The following is a 26,099-nucleotide window of genomic DNA, read 5'->3' on the forward strand; positions in this document are numbered from 1 at the left end:
AAAACATCTTGAAGATTGCAATAGAGAAGCCGGTGCACTGACCCTTCCAGTCAAACAAGATCCTCTGGAACACGTCTGATCCACAGAGGTATATGCTGACAACTGCAGGATCCAGGAGATCTGCTGCTAATGAGCTACATATTACTGGGCAGGGGGTTTTAACACTGAGGTCGATGGGCGTACATATATAAACATTCATGCTGTTTACTAAAGTCTAGCCATAATTGTTTTAATCTGTGCAATCCAAAGATCAATTTGGGTTACCAAAGGTTACCAAAACATTAGAGCATGTGTGAGAGGCTAATAATAAAGGCTAGCTGAAGGGGACAATTTGATGCATCATCCGCCAATAGGAACTCATTAGTCATCAAGATGTAGCCCGCTGAAAGACTACAATTTTGAAAATGGGGTCCTGAATGAGTAACGGCAGTAATTCAATAAAAACTGTTTGGAATCAGAGGCAATTCTGAAAATGAGTGCGCGGTTGTTCAGGGATGAAATTTCTTTAATGTAGGTGCACGACTGTTATGTATGTATGTATGTAAAAGAAAAGAGGCCAGCTGCTCTCGCCAATTCATTAAACCTCCAGATTGATTTAATGATTGAAGTGCTGAGACTAATTGCGTTCAAGAACTGTGTTCATGGCAAATCTAACTGAAGAATATCAAGAGAAGAGGTAGCTGCTTCAGTTCAGAACAATTATGTTGCAATGACACTGCAGTGATGTAATGATACTGTAGTAAAACATTCAGTGGAGCACAGTTTTACAGGGTGATGAACAGGCCACAAGTAGGTGGGGTAATTTTGGTTTTGAATGAATGTGCTATTAATACCGGCTGTCCCTCCATATTATCACAGCATACTCAATTACCTCTCCAGCAACAACATCCAGTCTTGCTAAATCATGTGAAGCTTTGCAAACTGTCCAGACAATAACACATGTTCCATTTTTATTCAGACAAACCTGCAAAAATTAAGTATACTATATATACTACTACTACTATTTACTACTGCAATCCCACAGCTTCTTCACCTTTCTCACCGGTGCATGGACAAGCATCCGTTTATCGCAGTTCTGGCCTTTTGAACCTTTTGGCTTTTTAAAATCCTTTTTGTGTGCGATTTTGCAGCAGCCGAACTGCAAAATAACACTAAATAACACTGACTTTTACCAACTTTTGCCACACAATGCAGCTGCGTCTGTGAAAACAGAATTAGGAGAAATCCTCACAGTCGCAGGCAAAAAAAGCTGGATCTCTGAAGATGAAAGAAACCCTGCTTTTTGAATGCTTCCAGAGATACATGAATCTATTGAAAATTCCCCTTTGATATCAGGCAAAGACAGCCTTATGAAGCCAGCAGTAAAATACATTGACTTTTTCATTAAACCTTTCTTATCTTTATTACCTGCTTTTGTTCAGGACGCTACCGGCGTGCTTAACAAGCTCAAACAACTGGAAAACACTCACACACATACAGACAATTTCAAAACCATGCACATTAAGTAATTGTACACAATTATAGATCATGTACAAGCCCAGCAGCACTCGGCTACTTTTTTGGTGGTCGCCATAATCCCATGAGAATTAGGAGTGATGGATGTTCATCCGAGGTAAGCACATTATTTTTCAAAGCAACGACAGACCTAATCTTAAGCTATCTTTAGATAACAGCAAGGAGAGAATACCATCGTTGTAGACATCTGTATTTAGAGTTTTCATCCAAAGTGGCTGGAGGAAAATGCCTCTTATGGTCAGTTCTATGGAAAATTTGTGCCTAGGACAAGCACTTTGACACTAAATCTTAGGAAATGGTGTCACCTTTTCAGCAACATGGGTACAGAAATAACAGAAACTAACCTTACTACAAAGAAAGAAACAGAGAGAACGTTAGAAATTGGCACAAAGTGGGGGTATGATTGAGAGAGATGATTTATTGATCCAGATCTTACCTGTCCCACCAGTTTTAGCAGGTCTTTGTCTCTACAAGATAAACAGCTACACAGCTATCATGATTGGGTCTAACACCTAGGGGAGGGGTCCTACAAGTGCAATCAATGCAGTCGTTGCACAAACAGATCTCGATCTGGCACAGATGAAGATCTGTTGTTTTCTCAAAAGGAGTTTACTATTAATCATTTCAGTTACTGCAAAACCTCATCGATCATCTATAGGCTACAATGTCCCAGCTGCAAAGTTGTTTACACGGGAAAAAAATGAGACATTTACAGGAGAGCAGAGCACAAACACTCCACATGCACAGGCAATATTAATTAGCCCATGGCTAGACACTACCTGGACCTCCATATTAGTAACCCATGTATACTGTAGGCCTTTGGAATTGATTACATCATTCTTTCCTTACAAAGATGTGACACGTAAAGGAGACTTAACCAGAAGGAAGCGTTCTGATTTTATAAATTACAGGCCTGGGTTAAATGACGACTTAGATTTTACTGTTTTATTCAATCTTATTCGAATCTTATTCAATTTTAAATAGTTAGATTGAATAAGATTCAAATTACATTTATAGTATTATAGCAGTATAATACAATTATACTAGTCATTTGCATTCATATTCTTCTGAGCTTCAACACCTGGCTTAGGTTTTTAAGTTTGCCATTGGTGAAATTCCCCCAAAAAGGAACTGTTTCCATGAAATCTGTTTAACTCCCTGATGAATGCCTGTATGCTGAAATGGAGAGGAGCTTTTTCAATCTGCATTAAACATGGCCAAGCCGTGAGAGTAAAAGTACTTTGAATGTTATTTAAAGATGAGAGTACCTTGAGGTGCTTTGATTTTTAAGCTAAATTGCACTGCTGGCTTTAACCTGGCCAGAATGTAAGATCCCGATAAAAGAAATGCATCTGAAATGCAGTTATTCTGTTTCATGCTTCTTTTCTTCTAATATGCTGAAATCCACAAGGAAAAAAAAACTCTCTGTACGGTCCAGCTGCTAAGAATTAAAAATATGACACTAATAATACATTAGAAAAACATTAGTAGCACCAGCAGTCAAGTCCTTCTGGAGAGAGGTGATTAATTCAATAACCACTATAATGAATACAAAAATCTCTCAGGCCTCCTGTTTACTTGGTGAGGTGCTGCTGAGGTTTAAGCTTCTCTCTTTTTTAAACTGCAAAATGACTGTTGACAATTTGTGAGTCAAACTGTTTTGAAGCAGATGAATTAGATGTTGATTGTGGTCCTGAATTGATCTCCGATTCGAGATCAAGCAAAGAATTGCCCGTTAACATCACAAATTACAATTACTTACCAAGTACTTGGTATGCTTGGATAATCAAGCGTAGGTAAGATTTCTGATTGGATGTGTGTGTGCGCAATTGTTGCAAAAGCAGCTTTATATGGATTGAACTTTTAGACATTTTAGTAAATGTGAGCTCAGATGCATCATGAAAGAGGCCTATTATGCTTATCCTTATTTTCTCTCACATATACTATATATACATACATGGGGGATGCTCAGGCTGCTCTAAACTCTCGGTTCCAGAAACTCTGTCTAGTCTTGGCTCTGTATGTCGGTGAGCACAGAAGCCTGTTGTTCAAACCTTCTGTTTGGGAGGGGCAGCCAATTAGAAAACAGCCACTTTTAAGGTTGAATGAGAGAAGCTAAAGTAGTTTGTTTCAGAGAGCAGATGAACCGAGCCTTAGTATAAGGTCATTAATGATTACTTGGAACGATGAATCATGTAAATATAATCTAGTAGAGTCATTTTGTCTCAAATCAACCAAGCCTCCTGCTCGACAATCGCCGATTTGGATAACAATTTTACGTCAGGACATTTGAACATTTATGATGGTAGCTGTGAAATTTTAGTTTCATATATCAAATATTTTTCAAGATATATTTGGTTTGAAAAATGTCTGTCAACCCAATTTTTTTTTCTCCACACGTTGAAATCTAAGGCAATGTTTGAACATGAATGTATCGAAAACTATTAGAGATAAAAGCCTGAGATTTTCATTGGTCTTTTTTTACCATTAAAATGAATCAGAATTTGGGAGAGATGCATCCAAAAAAGTACTGGCTAGTTAAAATGTGAAGAAAAAGCCTGCACAGTCCTGCAAAGACTCAATTTTGAGCACACACTATAAAAAACCCTGCAAATTCGGCATGGTGTATTACAAAATGCTGTAAAATAAAGCATGTAGAATCCTTTTCAATGTGAAATTCACAGTCACATAAATGAAGAAAAAGTCTATTTCAGTTAGCGTCCATGTTGGATTGAACAAATATGATAAGCTGTGCCACAAAAACAAAAGTATCAGTAGACTGCTCGGTCCATATAGAGGAAAATGCTGGAGGTACTCTAAGTATAACTAAGAAAATTACACATTATATATGCTTAATAACATTTTGATGTTAAGACTATTAGATATTTACCTGAATCAGAGAACTGCGACACGTAATTGCTCCTCTGAGTTAAGCAAAACCTCTATCATTAAGACCATCTCCTTCATTTTCTAACAGTAGGCTGTAATGCTCTCAAGTTTTCCAATTTTCAAGTTTACAACACTACATTTAATTTGTCTTAAAATTTCCAAATTTTTCTCACGTGCAGTTGTGTTTATGATTTTGCAGGTGATTAAAATGATACGTGCCTGCGCTGACCCTTTACACACTAAATATGGCTTCAGCTTCAGCCCCCTTCACAGGTATTCACGGCCCTTCTGCACCCAGCTGCTACAAGGTGTGATTCGACAACTGCTGTTTGAGGAAGGGTTTAGCAACTAAATATATCCTCTGCAAAAGTAAAATTGTGGAAAAAAACACCACAAAAGAAGGAAGATCAGTAGCACAGTTTGAAGTTGTTGTATACTTGGGTTTATATGTCTGAACTCACCGCTGTCCACCATGTTCCCGGGTTGTCCAGGCCACAGTTGTCGCTGTACTCCAGGCAGCAGGAGTCTGGCACGCGGCTGGCATTGTAAACCTCAAACCAGTCTGTGTGGTTGGTCACTCCACAGCAACGAAACTACGACGGGAGAAAAACAATGAGCCTTCAGAGTCTGACCTTTTGTTATCAACACACTGAAATCCTAATTCACGGGCAAGAAATATACATCCGCAAGTGATGGGCACGAAAGCTGTTTACCTCGCACAAATTAAGATTCCTTGGGTAAAATAACTGATATGTGCTGAGCATATAAAACCCCTCATCCTCCTGATATTGAGCTGCAGCCCTCTCAAAGCCTTAAAATAACTTTCTAACTCGCCCCGCTTTTCTTTTAAATAAATATTTCCCCGCTTTGAGATTGGTATAGATTTTTTTATATAAGGCATCGTGGCTTTCACCACAATTCATTTCATCAGTGTAGTTGAAAAGATTAAATGCCTCTGAAAGAGATATTTTTTTTCATCTGGTGGACTTAAATTCCACAGGGGAATAATGCTGTCGGAGCTGCGTGGGCACAGTTGGGGATTTTGTGTTAATTTAAAACTTACTCACTTCCTTAAACAATGGAAGCACTAACATGAGGAACTACAGAATTCAAATCACCAGAGAGAGCTGGGAAATAAAGATGTTAACTTTGGTCAGAACACACAGTTAGAATATTCAGATGTTATCACCTTGGAAAGTTTAAGACCAAATGTGCGCAGTCAGTACCGATTTATTATACCTAGGATTCATTTAGTGCCTTGTGGAGCTCTTTCCTGCTCAGTGTAAGGTATATCTGCGTCTACATGCATGCATACATAGCTCCATAGGTGGCCATTAATAATATTCAGGGTGAACCTTGCTCCAGGGACATCTGCTGCATTATCCATTCAGTGAGTTAGCATATATGTAAGAGGCTTGGGAGGGAGTGACAGAATGAGAGCTGCCGTATAATGATCTTCATCTCAGCCAGACTCTGTGGAGACCCATACATACACACAGCGGCACTGATCTGACAAGGGGGGTGCACGTTCATGTTTGTGTGCCAGCATTTTCAGGCAGCGGTTCATTCAGGCAGATTCTTCTTATGGTTTGATCCGGCGTGCAGGAAGAAAATCAACTGTGCGCATTTACACCTACACATACAAACACACCTGGATTTGCATACAGTATTTGCATAGCAATAGATTTCTTTGTCATCATTTATGTCTTATCAGTCACCATACACACACACATACACAGGTAAACACGCACTAGACACAAGTATACACACCAACACAGAGCAGAGCCAAACAACCAGCATGTACCGCACATTTACTAATGGAACACAACTACAAGCCATAACACAGGATCTGTGATGTAAAAAAAAAGAAGGTCCAAAGAGCCCCGAAGTCTGCGATCTATCATTTGATGTCTCCCAGACGCATTTTCTAACAGCAGCATCCGTCCTCTGCAATCCTTAATTCCAAATCTGTGTTTTTCACATTGTGTTTTCTTTGCAGCGAAATATAGAGGAAAAAAACATATATATAAATATTGCAACAGGAAAATGCACATGAAAGTGAGAGCTGGAGACAAAGATTACCTCCGAGAGTCTATGATGTTTGCATTAATCTCTCTGAAAACATTTTACCAGAGCATTTAAACCAGGAATGCTTTAAGTGTTTATTACTGTCAGTAGAGTCATTTCAAGACATGTCTTCTGGTGCCATTTCTCAGATTGGTGGTGTTTCTTTTATTAGCCGACTTATAAATGTCCAGATCCTATTAACAGCTAAAAGGATTGCAGTATTTTATTCGTATATTACCCTGAAAGGGGAAATGTAAAACGAAATGGTGTTTCCGCATTTCACTATTCACTTATAATTTAATGTGATCACAGTGGCACAAAAACCCCCCCAAAACAAAACAAGAAAAAGAAACAGTGAAACTCTGCCAATAGCAAAGATAAGTACTATAACAATGAATAATGCAGTCAAAATGTCACAGATTCAAGTTTGTGTTGTTGTATTTACCATTATCGGCACAGTTTTATTATTTCTTTTAAAGCAGTTAAATCTGAAACGGGTGCATCCCAAAGCATCGCCTACTCCCTCCGGTGATCTCACAACTTACATCAGTTTGTACTATCATCCAGGCGTTGGTCAAACCCACGTTGCCCTCTGTGCCAAAGAGCTGCAGGCCCTTCTTCAGATCTCTTTGGGCGTAGTGATCAATCTGAGAACACAGGACAGGAAACGCGGTTATTTAAGGCAGGAAAATAGGACAATTTACTTTAACAAAACTACTTTTTGCTACTGTGTGGGTGAGATGTTAGAAAGGACATCTTCTCTATACATTTCAGAGCAGCTTGTTTCCATTTTCATCAGCGGAGGACAAATGTGATTTAAACTCAAGTGGCAACAAATAACCACAGACTCTCAGTTCTCATTTGGGAAAAGCACAATCTGTCAGGAGTGAACCAGAACAGACTCAATGTGTTGTTGATACCATATATTTTGATTTTGACTTGACGAAAGACAGTACTGAAAGTTTTTTTATGAATATATATTGTTCTGTTGTTTATCGCAGGATTTCTATAATTAAACATACTTAAAATAGAGAAGAGAAGAAATTGCTCCGTTCTTTCATCAACACACGAATGTGTCTTTGTCCCACTTATAAAGGCAACAAGTATAGTAAAATAACACAGCTATAATTAGCAGTCCACCTACATACATACATACTGAAACCTTACAGCACGGAAATACTCAGTTCATCCTCAGCTACTGCGTATGTGAATGGTGTCGTAAAATTACACAGAAGGTGTCCTTTGGTATTGTAAAGTAAAACCCTTAATAAATGGGAAGGATTACTGGTGTGAAGTGATGCATTTTAACCTAAACCGCAATGTTTTTCCAAGTGGTAAATGGACTGATTCTTATACAGTGCTTTTTTACTCTCCCTGAGTACTCAAAGCGCTGTATACAACATGCCACATTCACCCAATCACACCCATTCACACCAGCACTGTCTTCTAAATTTCTTAGTGCTTCGTAACTACCATTCATACTCCGATGAACGCATCGGAGAGCATTTTGGGGTTAGTATCTTAGTACACTGTTAGTACACTGCTGAATTTCCTTCTTCACTGGTATTAGTTTAAGTCTGTTGAGCATTTGACGTGTCGAGGAGTTAAGTGCTAATGGAAAAGGTTTGAGGAGGACTCTAGTGTAGCAGGTGGACTCGGTGGGCTCTCAAATCTTTTGAGCATTTATCAAACACTTGCATCTCTGACATATCAAACAAACCAAACACCAGACCTAAACTTAATCAGCTGATTAAAGCTAGATTTAGGTTTAGATTCTCAAACAAGATAAGAATCATTGTTTTCTAGGTGATAAACCTGCAATGTCTATCACTCCTACAACCTAATGTGGACTTAAGAAGGTCTCTGAAATGGGTTCATCATCTTATCCACCAGTATTTCCATGCCTGTACCTTCTGGCATCAGTGCCAACAAACACCTTGGAGCAAAAAAAAAGGTAATATTTAAAAGGATGAAAACACATGGTCTAAAACTACTGACTGGTACAACTGGTACTGACTGGGGGATTACTGGATGTCAAAAAATAGCTGTACTGTTTTAAAGAATTTCATTTGAAGGCAAAAAGAGTGCTGTGCTCACAAGTTAAACATCTGCCTACGATGTAGCCTACACAACTGGCCAACAGTACGCCGTCACTGCCGTTGTCATGTTGTCATTTTGTGTAACTTCCATGTTTTTTTCTTTCCTTTATAATTATAATATTAAAGGTCTACAGTATATAGTGTGAGTGAGTGTAAAATTATGCTCACTGTCATGTGTGTGTACCAGACCATGAGTGGTGTGGTAACATGCAGCTTATGAATGACTGACTCTTAACTGATGACCACAGGTTACATTATGAGCCAAGATGGCTACCATCTGCGGAGGATTCATTCATATTTTCCTTGTCCCAACCTGTCACACCTGCGTAACTTGTGCCTTTTGCTTCTGTATGACAGTTTGAAGTAGAAAGTAGGAGGTTAATTTGGTTAATTTTCTATATGGATCACCCCTGTTGTATTTTGGTATGCTTCCTTTGTTTCTTTGTTTTTTCATTAGCCCTTACTCTGGCATAAAAGTTAGATTTAGGCACTAAAAAGTACTTAATTTTAAGAAATCATCGTGATGTAGCTTCAAATTTGTCACAACATTAACTATTTGTGGAAAAAAAATGTCACGGCAACCATCCAGCCATCCATCCATCCATCCATCCATCCATCCATCCATCATCTTAAGCCATGGTGCCAGCAGGCTAAGGAGGGTATTCCAGAAGTCGTTCTCCACAGCAATACTTTCTGAGGCATTCCCAGGCCAGATGAGGCATATAATCATCTGGCCTGGAGGGAGGCACATCCAAAGGGAGACTGGGATTCTAGTACTTCACCTGAACTGGCTCTTTTTGACATGGATGAGCAGCACCTCGACTCTGAGGTCTCTCCGGATGTGCTTATCAACCTATCTCTAAGGCTAAGCCGAGTCACACTAGAGAATAATTTGCTCAAGATTTTTTTTCGGTGAGCATCAGACCGTTGATGACTGATAAATCAAGAGCTTTGTCTCTTAGCTTAGCTCCGTTTTTAGTCTGCATCAGTCTCTCTGTCCCAACCCAGATGGAGAACTCCACTTTTTTGCAGCAGAGAAAAACATTGGCATGCTACTGCAAGTGAAAACCACCGAACTAACGCTGTAACTTGATTATCTTGATATGAGAGGACAGCTGGTGCACATCTCTGAGACACCAGTGGCTGTAGTGGCTGTAGTATCTAAGACCGCTGGAATGATCCCACTTGTTTTCTACTCTTGTTTGTTCACTATATTGATTAGACTGGTTAAAGTGGTTAAACTGCTTCATGGTTAAAGGAAAAACATGATAGGAAATGATAGTTTATGGAAGACCAGTGTTGTATGCTTTGAAGGAATAGCACCACTAAACATCGTTTGGATACATGAACTTTGAACACTGAGCTGCTGCAGTCAGATGCTCACTCTCAGGCTATATTCCACACTACAAGTCTTTGCACATGATATTAAAAGTGATAAACTGTGGTCAGCAGTGAGAGGACTAGATAGGATTTGGACGGCAGACCACTGAGCCGATGTTCGGTAAACAGGCTCCACGCGGGTTTAGTTTAGAAGGTCTGGCTTAGCAGAGTGAACCTAAACAAACAAGATAAAAACCCTGAACAAAATCAGCTTTTGCAGTGAGCTTTGAATCAAGAGAAAACAAACTGGGGGCGTGAACACAGTCACAGAGGTAAACATGATTAAATACCCTCAAGCCTTTGAAGTTCATAAAATCTAAAGAAAAAAAGAGAGCATGGGCGCTATACACACAGCGGGCAAACAAAAACTCCAAAGCTGCTCAGCCTTATTTACACATTTAGATGGTGGGCCCCATCAAACATCAATCACATTGATCTCCGCTGACCTCGCGCTTTCCTACACAGTAGCCTTTTAGCATCTGCTGTGCTCCAGACACATAACCCTTACTTCAAGCCTGACTCAAAGCACTCAGATACTCAGTGAACACGGCCTTCATTTGACCAAACGACATTTAAATGCTCAATGTGCTTTGCTTCATAGCTCTTCTTGCTTTCTGCATGTTATTATATCAAATATGAGAACATTTTGCTCTCTCCAGTTTGACATTTCCACGAGAAGAAAGTTATTTTAAATTGATGGCAAAATAGATAAGGTCCATACTTCAGTCTTTTAACGCCGTGCCTTCATATGGCTGCGTTTAGTGGCTGGTTTTCTCCTTAAATACTGTCTGAAACTAATTTAATAAAGCTGAATGTCATCATAGTCAAATGCAGATCCTATATTCAAGGATTAATTAAAGGTCATTAATGCCTCCTTGGCTGAATGACTGTGTGAAGCTGTTTTATCAGACTAGTGGCTGTGGGGGAAAAATGTGCCACTACCTCTGGAGCAATGAACCGTGTGCTTCGCTTATAATCTCGTCATTGTCGTTTACAGTCACGCCTAACATCGACACAGATGCTATTTTCAGAATGTAGTAAAACACAAAGAGGCTAATGTTGTGGCCAAAAAATAAATAAATCGGCTCAAAGTGAAAGGACACTGTGCATAAACAGTAAAACATGGTTAATGGTGACAGCTTAATATATTCCTTCAAAGCAACAACAGCGAAATTTTGCTCAGTAAATCTGTCACACACAGCTTTGTGTGGGGGTGGTGAGTATATACCAAATCCCTGAGTGCCAACAAGATACTTTACCAAAAATAATTACTTTCATTTTTTTTAAAATTAATTTATTTTTTAATATTATTTTCAAGTGAGCGCTGCACTCACAAATAGTCCCAGCTGTTTCTTGGTGCATAGTATGATCTTTTGGACCGCTTAACACGTAACCATTATCTGTTACCATGGGGACAACAATGACAATCACAAAAGTGCATTTTTATAATACTTATAATTGTGACATCTCCACAAATTAAATGGGGAAAGGCAGCCCATGCTTAGTTACTTGCTCCTGTCATGCACTAAAACTGCATCTTTTTTTTCTTTTTTTGGAGCCTGCATTATGTTGTGTGGCAGAACTTAACTGGAAACGTTTGGTTTCACAAGATGCGTTTTCCGTCTGGCCTCTCTCATTCAGCCAGCATTCGATGTGTCCTCATCAGACAAGTGAACTTTACTGCTGACCTCTCATACAAGTGGAAATCTCAGCAAACCAACAGAGAAAAACAGTAAACCGTTACATTTAACATTTTACCCCTGCAGAGCACAATGCTCACACTCAGGATGGCCTAGTTCTGAGAAGTAGTAACAGAAGACCTCAAAAAGACACCACCAGAAAGGAACTGCTCCTTCTAACTCAAGAAGCTAAGAACTGCTCTGAAAGTACAAAAGTATTAAAAGCGAAACAGGGACACTAGGAAGGAGAAAATCTGACAACAATCTGACAAAGCTAAAGGCCTGAATTATTGTTGCCATTAATTAATTAATAATTCTGTTTCTAGGCCTCCTGATTTATTCTACTTTATCATTTATTTGGAAAGGACAGAGAAATGCCTGTTTCACTTAGTTCAAATGAATGAAATTTCTTCCTTTATTTTTTGCCCTGCTTTGGTCTCCTCCAAACCTCTATGTAACATGAGCGTTTTGAGGCTACGATGTTTGACTTCCTGGTAGCAGATACCACACTGTTCTTTTGGATTTTTGCAGCATTTCTTGAAAACCACAGCTTTCAGTTGATGATACGAAAATAACAGGATGATTCACACAGCAACAAAAAAGAAAAATGTAAACAGTTATAAGCAAAAGAAAAAGACATAAAATAACATTATAAAAAAAGGAATAAAAGGCTTATATTTCACAGGGATAAGGACATAAAAATACACAATGGATATCAGTCGCGCCTTCTTCGAGGTGTAGTACCAACAGTGCTGTCTTCACCTCCTCCAGTTGACACACAACTTTACACAGCACCACTGCAGACAACAGGCAGTAAAAAACATGTGGATCCAATGCAGAAAAATCTTAAACCTGCATTTTATCTTTAGACCACTAGATGGCGACTGCTATGATTCTAAAAAGACTTCCAGTTCTGTAGAAGTCTATGGAAAAGTCTATGGCTTTCTGTCTTGACCTAAGTAAAAGGCAATGGGAGAAATGCTACTCTTAAGTCTTCAAAACTGGGTGATATCACGATAGCAACATCGACTTTTGATACCATCTAGGCAGCTAGGCGGCAAACATTATCAGTCCTGCTAATCTGTAACAGACAATGTTTATTTATCAGGATAACAAAATAATTTGTGTCTAAAAACATCAGGATTCGCTTAAAGTCCCAGTCTGGATCTGAGACAGGTCTGCCAGCAACTAGGCCTGTCTTACCCACTCTGTTTGATCAACAATAAAAAATATGAAGCCTGTTCACCAGAAGCACAGCACTACCTCTGACACGCTTACAATATTGTTGTCTATTCTGTTTTTCATTTCGTGTACTCTCTAAGAGAATACCTGCCATATATACTGTGTGTATATACACACCTTACAGTAATGTTACTGCATTTTTAGATAAAATACATCAAAATGACAAAAACAGCGACTCTAACTGTACCAAGCTGCTGACTTTAAATGCTCTGATAACCAGACGCGATGAAGTAAGAAAACATTAAGAATGTGAACAAAGCAGTTCAGTGAGATGTGCCATTTTAAACGACTGATTCTCTTATTACTGATTTAATTTTTTTGAACAGGCAATTTTTCTAATATTGTTCATTTGGGTGTTTCCTTAATAATTGGTGGCATCCTTCTCTGCAAATGACATTGCTCAGTCAAAATTAGATGCTGCATTAGGATCCGCAAACCGTAATTCGGATGCCTCAAAGATATGAAGATGAAAGAGAATTCTGAATGAAAAGAAAAATGACAACAGATGTAATTTCTTGCAACAATAAAGAAGCGCTGATTTCTAAATAAACTGGTGCCACGAGCTACAACATGACATCACAACAACAATGTCTAAAGTGATGTAAGAATCCAGCGCACGAGGCCTTTAAGTCCCATTTGAGTGGACTGAAGTGAGCTGTGAGTCATCTGAAGTGCTGCAAATTAAAATAAAAAGAAAGGGAAAAGAAAAAGTGAGAACTTTTTATTCAAATTAGCATTTTTTTTCTAAGTAGGTCATTAGTAAAGAAGGACTCTGGTTAAAGTTAGTCAAGCAGAGAGTGCACAAGCCACAGCTGCACTTTTAGCTTGGTATTGATGTTGTCCTCGGTACTTGGGTCGCCCTTTGACTACACCAGTCGAGTCAAGGATGGGCCATCAATAATTTATATGGCAGCAATACAAGGAGAGATAAGAGATGTATATTGGGAGGAGAGCAGACACAAGATGAGACAGAAAGATGTGGATGTGAAAAAGAGAAGCGAGATGAAGGCAGAAGATAGTGGGTGCAGGAAAAAAGTCAACATGGGAAAAGAGGGGGAGAGAATGAGCCAAAAGGGCACAGCGCAGGTTAGAATGTGTGCAGCGCAAATACACTGTGGGGAAGATGAAGTGGTTATATGACTGCTGGACTCTGGATGACGCAGGCAATACAGCAAGCAAAGAAAAGAAGCTTTCCATCAGTGACAGCCCAGGAGAAAGAAATACAAGACAGGGATTTCAGAGGAGGGGAAATAATGAAAAGAAAAATGCCTCAATTCACTTGCTCCCTCCAAACAGTGGATATCCGTTACCTGTGCTATGAGGGGGAAGACAGAGCCAGAATGCAAAAAAAAAAAAAATGATAAAGGCACTAATAAAAAAGGAGGAAAGATCAATGATAAAAGTCCCCAGGGATTTCCTATGGCCACGTTATTTCACTCTAAGATGCCAAACTGCATAAAAAATGCCCTACTTTATCTTCCACAATGACATTACTTATTCTAGAAAAGAAGAATTTCAGCTTCACTGATCAAAGTATAAGCTGTGGACTTGAAATCTGGAAGTCATAGTGACTCTAGCAGCTTCATACCTCAGGACCATCCCAAATATAGGTTCTATTAGTTATGTTTCAATTAAAAAGTCATGTTTCATTTGTTTCATATCGGTGTGATTTAGTAACCTGTTGGTCTCTGCATTGCATCTGCCTAAATATTCCACAGCACTTCTTCCTTCCTCACCTATCGACTCGCCCTAAACTCACTGGCATAGGCTTGTTTACTCAAAATACTTCTATTTTATCCTTCTGAAAAGGGAGTCCAAATTACATTCCCAGGACATCCATCAAAAACGAGCCAAAGTCAGGTTTTCAAGGGCATTTTTTTTGACTCCAGAAGAACTTGCTTCCCCTGGAATATGAGCTTAAATCAAAGTGTTACACTGCATTTCGAAAAGGGTTTATAGGGAGATGCTGTCCTTCTGAAGAATCGGCTTACGTTTTGTCTGTGCCTCGGGACAGATTGCTCAATATTTGTTATTTTAGGCAACCTTCTTCTCAAGCTCGAAAGCCAGCAACCAGGACACGCAGGTCTCACATTTAAAGCTGCTGACGGAGTTTTTCTTGTGTCCAGGGAAGCAGTGATGACATATGTTAATTATTAAAGCGGGTGGCAAGCCCCTTTAAGTGACTAATCTCTGTCCTTAGCTGAGGCAAATCAATTACAGCCCCAGCTCTTTTCCATCCCCTGCTTCTAATCAGTTCCTGATTAACACTTGGCAAACTTGGCAAATGAGTAGACAATCAATGCCACTCTCAGAAAGCAGCGAAGCAGTGAAGCAGTGGAATCAAGGCTTTGAAGGATGATACTTTAACAGCTTCAATCATGGCATTAGGAGTTAATACAAGATGCTGCACAATGAAATTCAACTGATATATAGGCATTCCTCTGTTGCCTGGTTTCAGTGTTGATGTTCTAAAAAACCATGTGAAACTATTCTGATGTGCAGCTGAATATCTCTTAAAGTCTTTTGCCTGCAGCTATTGACAGCAAACAGAAGCATTTTTCTGAAGCTGTCATCCAGTGCCTTCAATCTGTCCTTAACAGTTTTACATCACAGATCTATTCTGATCCTTTTTCCTGAGGTCTTATCACCTTTTAGCTGCTGCATTTCCTTCACTCTAGTTCAGAAACCCTCCTGTGTCTAAACAGAGAGTGCACACAGCGTTCGCGCTGACGTCACGCCTTTGCCATTGTGACTCGTCACAATCAAACAGATAATGATGAAAAAATAATAACTTCTCAGCAGCACTGACTATGAGCCTTACAGGTGGATACTGAGGTCGGGTTATTGAAATGCTGCATGCACAGCACCAGCAGCATCAACAAGGAAAAGCTTTCAGGTCAGCATTGTGGCTGTGAAAGAGAGCAGCACAAAATGCCTTTTATATGTGCTTCAGTGAGAGGTGCATGTGCAGGCTGACTGCTGCGGCTATTATAAGTTGGTCTTGTTTGCTGAGGCTTTGACTCTTTTGTTTATCTAACAAAGCTATTAATTATTTAAATGAGAATAAAAAACGCAGCTAATTTAGCCACATTTGAACAATACTAAGCTTTGGCATCCCGGTAACTCTGGTACGTTGGATTGTTTATTCTAAAATTCAGCCGTAGGATAGCTCATTTCATGTGTGTTCCAGAGAGAAACAGCCAGTGACAGACTGCACAAGAATTTCAACAAAAAAAATAATAAAAAAAGAGGCAATGATTGATTATAAACCCCTGGTACAAATTGTGCTGAGAATTTTAAAATCTGAACACACCTATCTATCCATCCATCCATTTATCTAATACCTTTTGCTTCAAACTGCCTTATATCTGTGATCACACTGATTTAAAAAGGTGCTGGAAACGCATCACAGAGCTGCTGCAGATTTGTTGGCTTCACCTCCATAATACCAATCTGATGCGACTCCAAACCATCCCATTGAGATCTGGTGACAGTGGAGGCCATCTGAGTACAGTGAGCTCATTGTGATGTTCAAGAAACCAGTTTGAGATGATTTGAGCTTTGTGACATGCTGTGTTATCCTGCTGGAAGCAGCCATTGGAAAATGGGTACACTGTGGTCAGTAAGGACATGGTGAGCAATAATACTCAGGTAGGCTGTGGCATTTAAACGATGCTCAGTTGCTACTAAAGTGCTAAAGAAAATATCGCCTTCACAAACCTAATCCATTAATACAGGCAGGTTGAATTTTATGATTTCATGTTGTTTACAACAATTTCTGACCTTACCATTCGAAAGTTACAGCAGAAATCGAGATTCATCCAATTGCTGAATGTTTTTCTAATCTTCTGTTGTCAAGGTTTGTTGAGCCTGTGTGAATTGTGGCCTCAGTTTCCTGTTCTGATCTGACAGTTGTGACCGGGTGGGTGCTGCAGCCCAGCGGATCAGCAGTAAATCAGCAATTTGTGACATATTCACACCAGTCTTTCTAGCACCAACAACCATGCCGCATCCAAAGTTACTTTAATGACATTCTACCTCATTCTGATGCTCATGTTGAAATCCAGCTGTCTTCATCATGCCTACATGATTACCCAAATAAACATTGCTGCTGTCATGTGATTGGCTGAATAGATATTTACATTAACAATCTTTATTCATTAAAAAAAGGTGACATCTTCTAAATGGACAGATTCCTCCATACTCTAGGGCAGGGGTTGGCAACCTTTAACACCCAAAGAGCCATTTGGACCCAGTTTCCATGGAAAGAAAACACTGGGAGCCACACATACTTTTTGGCATGTAAAATGAAGATAACACTGTACATATATGTATGTTATCTTACTTTTCTCCATACTTGGCCTACCTGGGGTTGAAATGCTCAATAAATGGATGACGTTTTGACGGCTTCTGCAAGAGTGACGCTTATTTTAAGTGACGAAAAATAATAAAATATAATTTTATTTTAATATGTCAGATCACAATAATCTCCCAATTTAGAACTACAAGTTAAAAAAAAAAGAACCAACACGAAAAGTACACTTTAGTTAAATATCTATAATTTATTTTCCCAAGCCACGCGAAGCCGCGGGTTGCAGACCCCTGCTCTAGGGGAATAAGCAGGAATCTTTAGTTCACCATCTTCAGCTACAAACTTTAAATGATACATCTTTTAATTTCATTGGGTCATTGAATACAACAGTGGATAAAACTGAGTATGGACTCTAAACTGTGAGTCTTTTGAACAGAACTCCTTTACATTGTGAGCTTTTCATTCCTACTGATGGATTTCCATTTCCATTATAATCACGTCTTGAAAAAGAGTTGTTTAGTGTGACTTTTGGGATTGATTGGGGGAGGTAAGCTGCACAAATTTGCACAAACTAATTTGCATCTTAAAAATATTTTTAATCTGACAACCAGCCAGATTGGGCAATTTTCATGTTTTTTCAGCACAACCCAAATGAGTTTTTCTAAACCAGCCTAGTAATGTCACACTTTACGCCACTGTGATTTTTCAAACAAAAGAAGCTCTCACACGATCAGAGTGCACACCCAGCTCTATATGTTGTCCTAAAGAGCCAGTGAAGCCTTTGCAATATCACAGATGTTCACCTGAGGCTAACAGTGCTCAGAGGGATTGTAAACCTTTGCAAGAAGCCTTTTTGGATTTTATGATAAAACCCCTCAACTGACACTGTTTTATCAGACATGAGGTGAAATACTCTCTACAGATAAGTAACCACACTTTTCAATCCATAACACCAGAACCACTGATGTAGGCATTGCATGTACCTAAAACATTAGGTGAGTTCTTACTGTGCTGCATCTTAAGGAAATAAATAAATAACCTGAGGCAATAAAAGATACCTTGGAGTCCAACTTCAAGTAGGCTTGAACTTGTTGAATTAACAGGAAGGAAAAATGTAGTTCAACTGAGAGGTGAAACTGAAATTAGAATCCCTTTGACATGCGGGCATGACTTGAAGCATAAAAATGATGCACCGATAGAGCAGAAAAAAACGAGGTTTAAAGTCGTAAAAACACATACGCAATCAGTCAACTTGAATAATCGGCCTGACTTTCAGATTCTTTTGCCCCGTCTTTTACCTCAGAGTAGAAACACGCTGTCCCGTTATGTAAATTCTGATGAAACCAGGTTTCTTCAGTGTAAAAAGAATTCTTGAGGAGACTAAGATGTAAGTTGTAGAATAATTTACTGCGTTAACTCTGTACCAAGCAGAACTGGGGCAATCACACGGCTTTCCACCTCATATTCTGAGACTATCCTTCCACTGGGAGCATTTGAACATAGTTCAGACAAATATTCTGTTCATCCTCTCATTCAGATAGGATACTTCCTAATCTTTTTCCTATGGCTCAGCTTTCTGACTTTCATCTGCCTGCAAACACAAGTAAACACACTCTAGGCAGGTGCCAAAGAAAGGGTTCAAGGTCACCAATACAGACAAGCGCCCTAAAGAGGTGTTGCCATAGAGCAGAGCCCCTAGACTTAACCCTAGACCTTTTGTAAAAATCCCCATCCTGCCATACTTTACTTGTGGATGCTGATAATGTTGGTAGTGGTTTATGAATGTAATACATGGAGACCCTATTTACAAATGAAAAAACACTTCATCTTCTTTGCATGTTTTTAGGAATAAAACTCTTCATTATGTTAATATTGTCCTTATTAGAATCCTCAATTATAAAGCACCGTGATATAAATGCAACATTCTTTATCATATCGGGTTTCAATTACAAGTTGACGAGATTTAAGTATATTTTTGCCTTTTGCCTGATTGCAATTCAAATTACCTATAATAACCATGTTTGCAATTCCTCAACATCATCTGCAGTAATCAAACTGCACATTCCCCCGCTGCACTTATTCCAGCACTCCACAAACAAATGTCTTGTCGGTTTGCCGATCATCTCAATTTGTCTCTCATATAAACATCGCCCTGACGTGGGTGTATTTTAGTAACTTGATTAGCCAGGGGTGTTTACTTAATTGCATTACGGCAGTCTGCATGAAATGAAAATTTCTCACGCTTGAAATGTATTCTGACAGCGGTGTGGCATTTTGATATCTTGACAAGCTAAAATGTTTTGATGGCTGATGCCAGAACAGTAATGATGTGGAAAAAGTGGAGCTATCACACTTTAAACAGGGTTTCAGTGGGTTTCATATGATGCCCGTACCGTAGATTCCTTTACTGCATGAGTGGTTGCTCTTTAGCTGTATTTGAAGTAGACTGTTTACAAGCGGATACATTTTCTCTCTCCCTCCCCTTATCAAGTTATTTCCCAATTTTTCACGTTAAGGCGAACAAAACTGGAACATGGCCAAGAAGACGAGACGCTGATGTGAGAGCGCGCCTGACAGCAGAAACAGGTGCTGGATCTCATGAGAAATGATGCGTGTCAACAGAATTTACCACGATCCATTCTCTCGCTGGAAAAACTAGATATTAATTTCAAACCCAACCAACAAGATGAAAGGTGTTTCACTTCATTGTTCACAGAGGCATGAAAGTTCACTTAGGATTATTTAATAATGCTTTACTTTAACCCATCTATTTAGCACATGAATGATTTACAACACAATATATTGCAGCTATGGGTACATAGGAAATGTGTTCAGCAAATTTGTATGGACCATCTGTTCTCTGTAGTCTTTAGAGGCTTGTAAAACAACCCTTAACCGTAGGCCTCCCTCTTAATGACACATTGTGATGCTGATTTGTTCACCTATGCATTCATTCATTGAAAGAAGTATTTTTTAAGTTCCCTTTTTTTATCTGAGTTGTTATAAACCATTCCAATAACATTCAATTAACTTCAGTACAAAAACACACCCTCTTTATTTTTTTAATAAGAGAAAGGTAGGACTGAGTAGCACTATAATTCCTTTTGCTTTGGATATGCATGAATAATGTAACTAATTATTTTCTTAATTTAAAATACACAGCTAACCAGTAGCTACATGGCATTGCTACTAATTGATTACACTGATGATTCTCTCCTGTATCTGTGCTAACATGAAGCTCAACCCAGCAACCCACTACACTCATGGTGTCACAGCTTTGCATTCTTAACAAAAACCAAAAACAAAGGAATTTCCATCATAAACTCTCTCTGGCATGATAAGAAACAACCATTTTATACTTTAAGTGGAGCCTGACGTGTTCCTGAAAAATAGTTCAATCAACTGAAAAAGGCCAGAAGTACAAAACCATCCTTTGAACTAAAACATAAAAACATAAACCAAAAGTACAAATTACATTTTGAAGCGTAAAAAAAGCAAACTTAACACATTACAGTCTGACAGTAACTGCCTATTTAGTCCATCACAGGCATGATATGAAATTAGGGCAGTTGCCACTGTCTACGTTTACTACTTTGCTTGGCTACTGTGACAAACTGCACCCCATTCACACACTGTCAGGGAATTTTTCTAGGCAGCTTAATGGTTAATAAATAAATTATTGGTTTCCAGATTTTTTTTTTTTTTTTTTGATGTGTGCACGATTCCTCTGCAGGCCTCAACTATAGCCTGGTTCCCTAAATTGACACTCGTTCATGAAAACTTTGAGAATGTCTGACTTCCTCTGTCATCTGTTGTCTGATTAACTTCAGGATTTAAGTTTACAGGCCACGTTTACAACAATCGTTGAACTCTTTGGGATGACTTCATTTGGTAGTTAGTCCTGGGATCGATGGGAATAACACTGGCTTTTCAGATGTTTCATTGTAAACCAGTAATTATAGGAAAATTCTACCATCATTAGCAAACCATGGAAAATGTTTAAGACAATCCATCTCCTTACTGTTTTATCATCATATGCCAGCTTCTTTTAATGTCAAAATAAAATGAAATGTAAGTGTTTATGTACACATTTATAAAAGTAAACTTTCAGGATTCATTTTTGACAATGGATATCAAACTTTGACTGGAAACCAATCAGTCAAGATCAGTGACTGAATTTATTCCAGTGCCTTTAGTTATATCTCAGAGTACCTCAGTGCTCATTGCACAACTTTTGCACAACCTGTAAATACCAACTTGTCTTAAATTCTCTAAATATGTAATACTTTTTCTCTTTTTTCATCATCATTATTATTATTACTGCTATGTCCTGTTATTTTCTTCTTTATATAACAGCACACTCTCTATATGCTGATGTAAAGCTGAGGAGCACGAGCCAAAGAATTTCATTATGGGTAAATGTGGCTACACTGTTTATCCGTACATGACACTAAAACTTAAAACTTGAAACTTAACGTACCAAATTTTTTATTAGGTCTGATTGGATCTGTTTATTTGCATAAGGAAAAGGCATGAATAGGTTCTTTATTTATAAAGGATATTAAATATTACATGTTTTGTATATCAAGACTTCTTTTTATCTACATCAGTGGCTCATGATTTAAACAAACCACCTTTATTTGTCACATACACAATCATACAGAGTACAACATGTAGTGAAATGCTTGTGTCTGAGCGCCATTCCAGGGCTTGTTTCTTGCTTTTTGGGGGGGGTGTTGCATGGGGGGTCTAGCCAGGACCCTTACTGGATACCAGGTGGAAACCAAACTTGAGACTCCTGCTCCAAAGGTGTGTAGTCTTACCACTACACAATCCAGCAGTAATTTAGCTGTTTATGTCTAGACCATTAACTAATTGTTTGCACTAATTGTTTGTCTGAGATTAACAGTCTCAAAAACATGTGGCCAGTATTTCATATTAAGCTTTTCGGTGTTACAGTACAACAAGAAACAGGGACACTATTATATTTTAATGTTATATTTTAATGGCCAATATCCTTTTGGTGTAGTGGGTGAGGCCTGGCCATAGCTCTTTGTGACTTCCTTTTTACGATTGCATTACCTCACCTTGACGGGTCCCAAAGTGCACAAGCATATGTAATTACTGCTACCCATGACAGACACCTACTGAGGAAATATCTCATCTTGCTCTTACCTCATAAGTACCAACGTGTAGAGCTGAGGACACAAATGATCCTGACAGGATGAGCTACACTCTAGAATGATGCTCATGTTATGATGAAGCCACAGCAGAACAAAGCCCAAATCACTTGCTTTTTATGCCCACTTATCAGCGTTTTTGATTTTACGAGAAGGCTGAACAAAACTCCTAAGAAGAGGCTTCATGCAGTCACCAAACATTACGAATGAAAGCTTTGTGATTCTGACATAGCAGAAATAAGTTTCTTAAATCCACTCGTGTTGTAGTTTTGTAATCAGGCATAATTACACAAGAACTTTGCTTGAATTCAATTTTTTTCCACAGATAACAGAAAAACAACTAAATAAAGAATTATGAATGAGGAAAACAGTTCGTATTAATGAAGTCTAAAAAAAACAATCTGTTTATACCGTAAACAACTTAAAAAGCAATGACTGGGATTGCATTTTTAGTAGTGCAATTTTTTCATTGCTGAACTGTGCAAATATCTAAATGCAGATTAGATTTGCATCATTTATATTTTTAGTGGCAACATAAAGGCTTTAGTTATTTAAGTTCAGAAGATTTTAATAGAACATTACTGAATAAACAATAGTAGCATTTGTACAGCTGTGTATCATATCATGGGTTTAGCAGTTCACCCAACTGCCTGTTTAGTCCTCACCTTACTGAGAGATGTGAAATCTGTTGCTGTCACTGTTGTTGTTTTTTTGTCTGAGCACCATAGGAACTTTCATTGTTAATCCCTCAAAGAGTATGGCTTCACAAGACAATTTGCCTTTAATGGTCTTAAGAGATATACTCTTGACTTAAAGTTCTCACTATTATGGCCATTTTTCTTTCTCTCAACCCCTCAATTTAAATCTAAACCTAATGTTACTATTGTAGCATTTTCTTAGCAGAAGCAGATGGAGCACGCCGAGGTGAAATCATTCCAGCTAAAAAGTGAATATGATAAGTGTTCCTAAAAAAAGAACATCACAGGCTGATGACACAGAGCAGTTTAAGAGTATCTGAGAGCAGAGTTCTTCTTTTCATTTTAACTCATATATGTCAAAATGAAACCTTTTTGCTACAGGGCCTTTGTTGCAGACTGTGTTTGAACTCAAAAATCCCAGCAGATGCAGAAGTCTGCTGGGTATCAGTGTTGGTGTCAAGCAGATATTAGATTTGAATCTTAAATCAAAGAGCATTCTTGCTTCATAGATATGTCTATTTGATTGATTTCATTTCAGCCGCTCACACAGTAAAGGAGTCTGTGTGTGTCTCAGCACCCACAACCAAATATTGATATCTGGTGGTTTCATTCTGCAGTGGACGGCTGTAAAACCAATACAACTGTACAGTGCATCTACTGCAGTGTACAGGAAGCTAATGTAATAAGCTTTCTAAATCAGTGTACACAAACAGCTTTTTCATTATTGATTGGTTAGGACGAGAGGTCCTATCAACATAGTTGTGCAACAGCTTTATATGGACCCCAGGGGTAACTTATCAAGAACCCGGAGGAGGAACGGCCAATAATTTGAATCACTTGTATTGACCTTTTCAGTGTTACCACTTTCCAGTGGTTGGCTGCCAAGTATTTACTCTATTACTTGCACTTTGGTTGAGACCTTTTAACACCCGTTTCGCATGTCTGACGATTAAAGTCTACAAACTGTTGCTTACAAACACCTCACATTATTCTCGATGCCTCCAACTTGAAGGTTCTTCCTAATCAGCAGCTTGCAATTCAATTCAATTCAATTTTATTTATATAGCGCCAAATCACAACAAAAGTCGCCTCAAGGCGCTTTATATTGTACAGTAGATAGCACAATAATAAATACAGAGAAAAGCCCAACAATCATATGACCCCCTATGAGCAAGCACTTTGGCGACAGTGGGAAGGAAAAACTCCCTTTTAACAGGAAGAAACCTCCGGCAGAACCAGGCTCAGGGAGGGGCGGCCATCTGCTGCGACCGGTTGGGGTGAAGAAGGAAAACAGGATAAAGACATGCTGTGGAAGAGAGACAGAGATTAATAACAGATATGATTCGATGCAGAGAGGTCTATTAACACATAGTGAGTGAGAAAGGTGACTGGAAGGGAAAAACTCAATGCATCATGGGAATCCCCGGCAGCCTACGTCTATTGCAGCATAACTAAGGGAGGATTCAGGGTCACCTGGTCCAGCCCTAACTATATGCTTGCAGGTATGGTTTAAATTATGTGTACTGAACTCACCACTGGGACGTATTGAAAATTGTGTTTGATAAGGGCCCCTTGTTTTGTTGATTTTTTGATACTAGGCTTATGAATGGCAAATGGAGAAAGACTGTTTTTTGGGGTCTTGAAGCTGCTGCTATAAATGATAAAAGGTTCAAAATGAAATTCTTTCAACTTACCAAACTGATCCTGGAATTTCCACTTCCCCTTCAGCGCTCCATGAATGCATTTTATTGGTTGAACTGGCTTTCTCCTGATATTTCCTACTTTAGGATACTTTGGAAAAACAATACACTGTCCACACACACACCAGACGTCATTTAAATATGTGATTTACACTAAGCGCTTATGTTCATGGCATATTATTGTGCTAACAAGCACTGAATTAACTGACTACACTTAAGAGGTGTGAGAGGCTCATTAGCCTTTGTACTTAATTTAATGCAGAGACCTTTGTTGTTATGAGATTAGATTTTCTCTGCGGCTCAACTAGTAATACAGCTACTGTGACGTATGATATTATTGGTAGCAGTATGCATCGCATTATACTTCTTATAGTGCTGGTAGTCTCCTGATCCCTAAACAAAATAGTGCAAGTGATCTGCTGTTTTTGTTGCTTTGTTGGTGCTTGTCTGATGGGGTAATTTTCCCATGAGGTGATAAAAATGCCAAGAGGACAAGGCAGTAAACCCACACGGAGATAGTATAAAGCACCATACATCAATTTTCAGTACCGCCACCCCACCCCACCCCAAGTCAGACTTATTTTTATTCCCTTTGACATTCTGAGCCACGCTGGTTCCACTGAAGTTAACCTCACAGGACCTTTTCATCATCCTTAGGAGCCAACAAAGTGAAACAAACGATGACCATTTCAGGTGCATGCAAGATGTGTGGGCTGTTGCAAGTAGCTTGCAGCTACATCACAGAGCTTTTTATCAGTGCTAAAGCAGGTGTAATAAAGCAGACCACTAAGCGTGACCATCCCTGAAGACGGGGATGGAGTTCATCAAAATGCACCTACTGCTGCACTAAGTTATGGTAACCGGAGGGCTTTGCATACGGGAGGAATGACTCCCAGCAGCTTCCAGGATGTTATTATAGTGATGGAGGAGGTGTTTGTATGTCTGTACTCAATAACATTTCTGTTTGACATCATAACACAGTAAATTCTCCCCAAATAATAAACACCTTACAGTGTTTCTTCTGGGTGGAAAAAAATCTATTTTATAACAAGACATTTCAAATTTCTACACACTTTTACACTATGTTCTCCTACAACTAAAAAGCCTACGTGAACTACTTGTTTAGGTACAGCTAACTAAAACGGGTAATCACCCTCTTGCACTGTGACAACGGCTCGGCAGCCCTTAATTGGATAAGTGGATGGATGGATGTCAAATATCTTGAAACAGCTTAGAGCTGTCATGTTCCCTGTGGATTCCCCATCCTTTGTTGTTGTTTCCAGTGTTATCTTATTCCCATTTCCTTGCTTGCTTGTCTCTGTCGTCATGATTAATGTT

The 26,099-nt window shown here is 38.9% G+C and overlaps 1 protein-coding gene across 4 annotated transcripts in view; it reads right to left on the reverse strand.

The window, feature by feature from the left end:
* tspan4a (tetraspanin 4a) overlaps nucleotides 1–26,099 on the reverse strand; it is a 156,458-nt gene that overhangs the window by 13,762 nt on the left and 116,597 nt on the right. For all 4 annotated transcript variants that reach the window (XM_031744520.2, XM_039606931.1, XM_039606968.1 and 1 more), the window contains 2 exons: nucleotides 7,017–7,118; nucleotides 4,866–4,997 (listed from right to left, as the gene is read on the reverse strand). In XM_031744520.2, coding sequence (XP_031600380.1) covers nucleotides 4,866–4,997; nucleotides 7,017–7,118 — 234 coding nt within the window. The remainder of the gene's footprint in view (nucleotides 1–4,865; nucleotides 4,998–7,016; nucleotides 7,119–26,099) is intronic.

The sequence above is a fragment of the Oreochromis aureus genome, linkage group 1 (assembly GCF_013358895.1).
Source record: "Oreochromis aureus strain Israel breed Guangdong linkage group 1, ZZ_aureus, whole genome shotgun sequence".
NCBI lineage: Eukaryota > Metazoa > Chordata > Actinopteri > Cichliformes > Cichlidae > Oreochromis > Oreochromis aureus.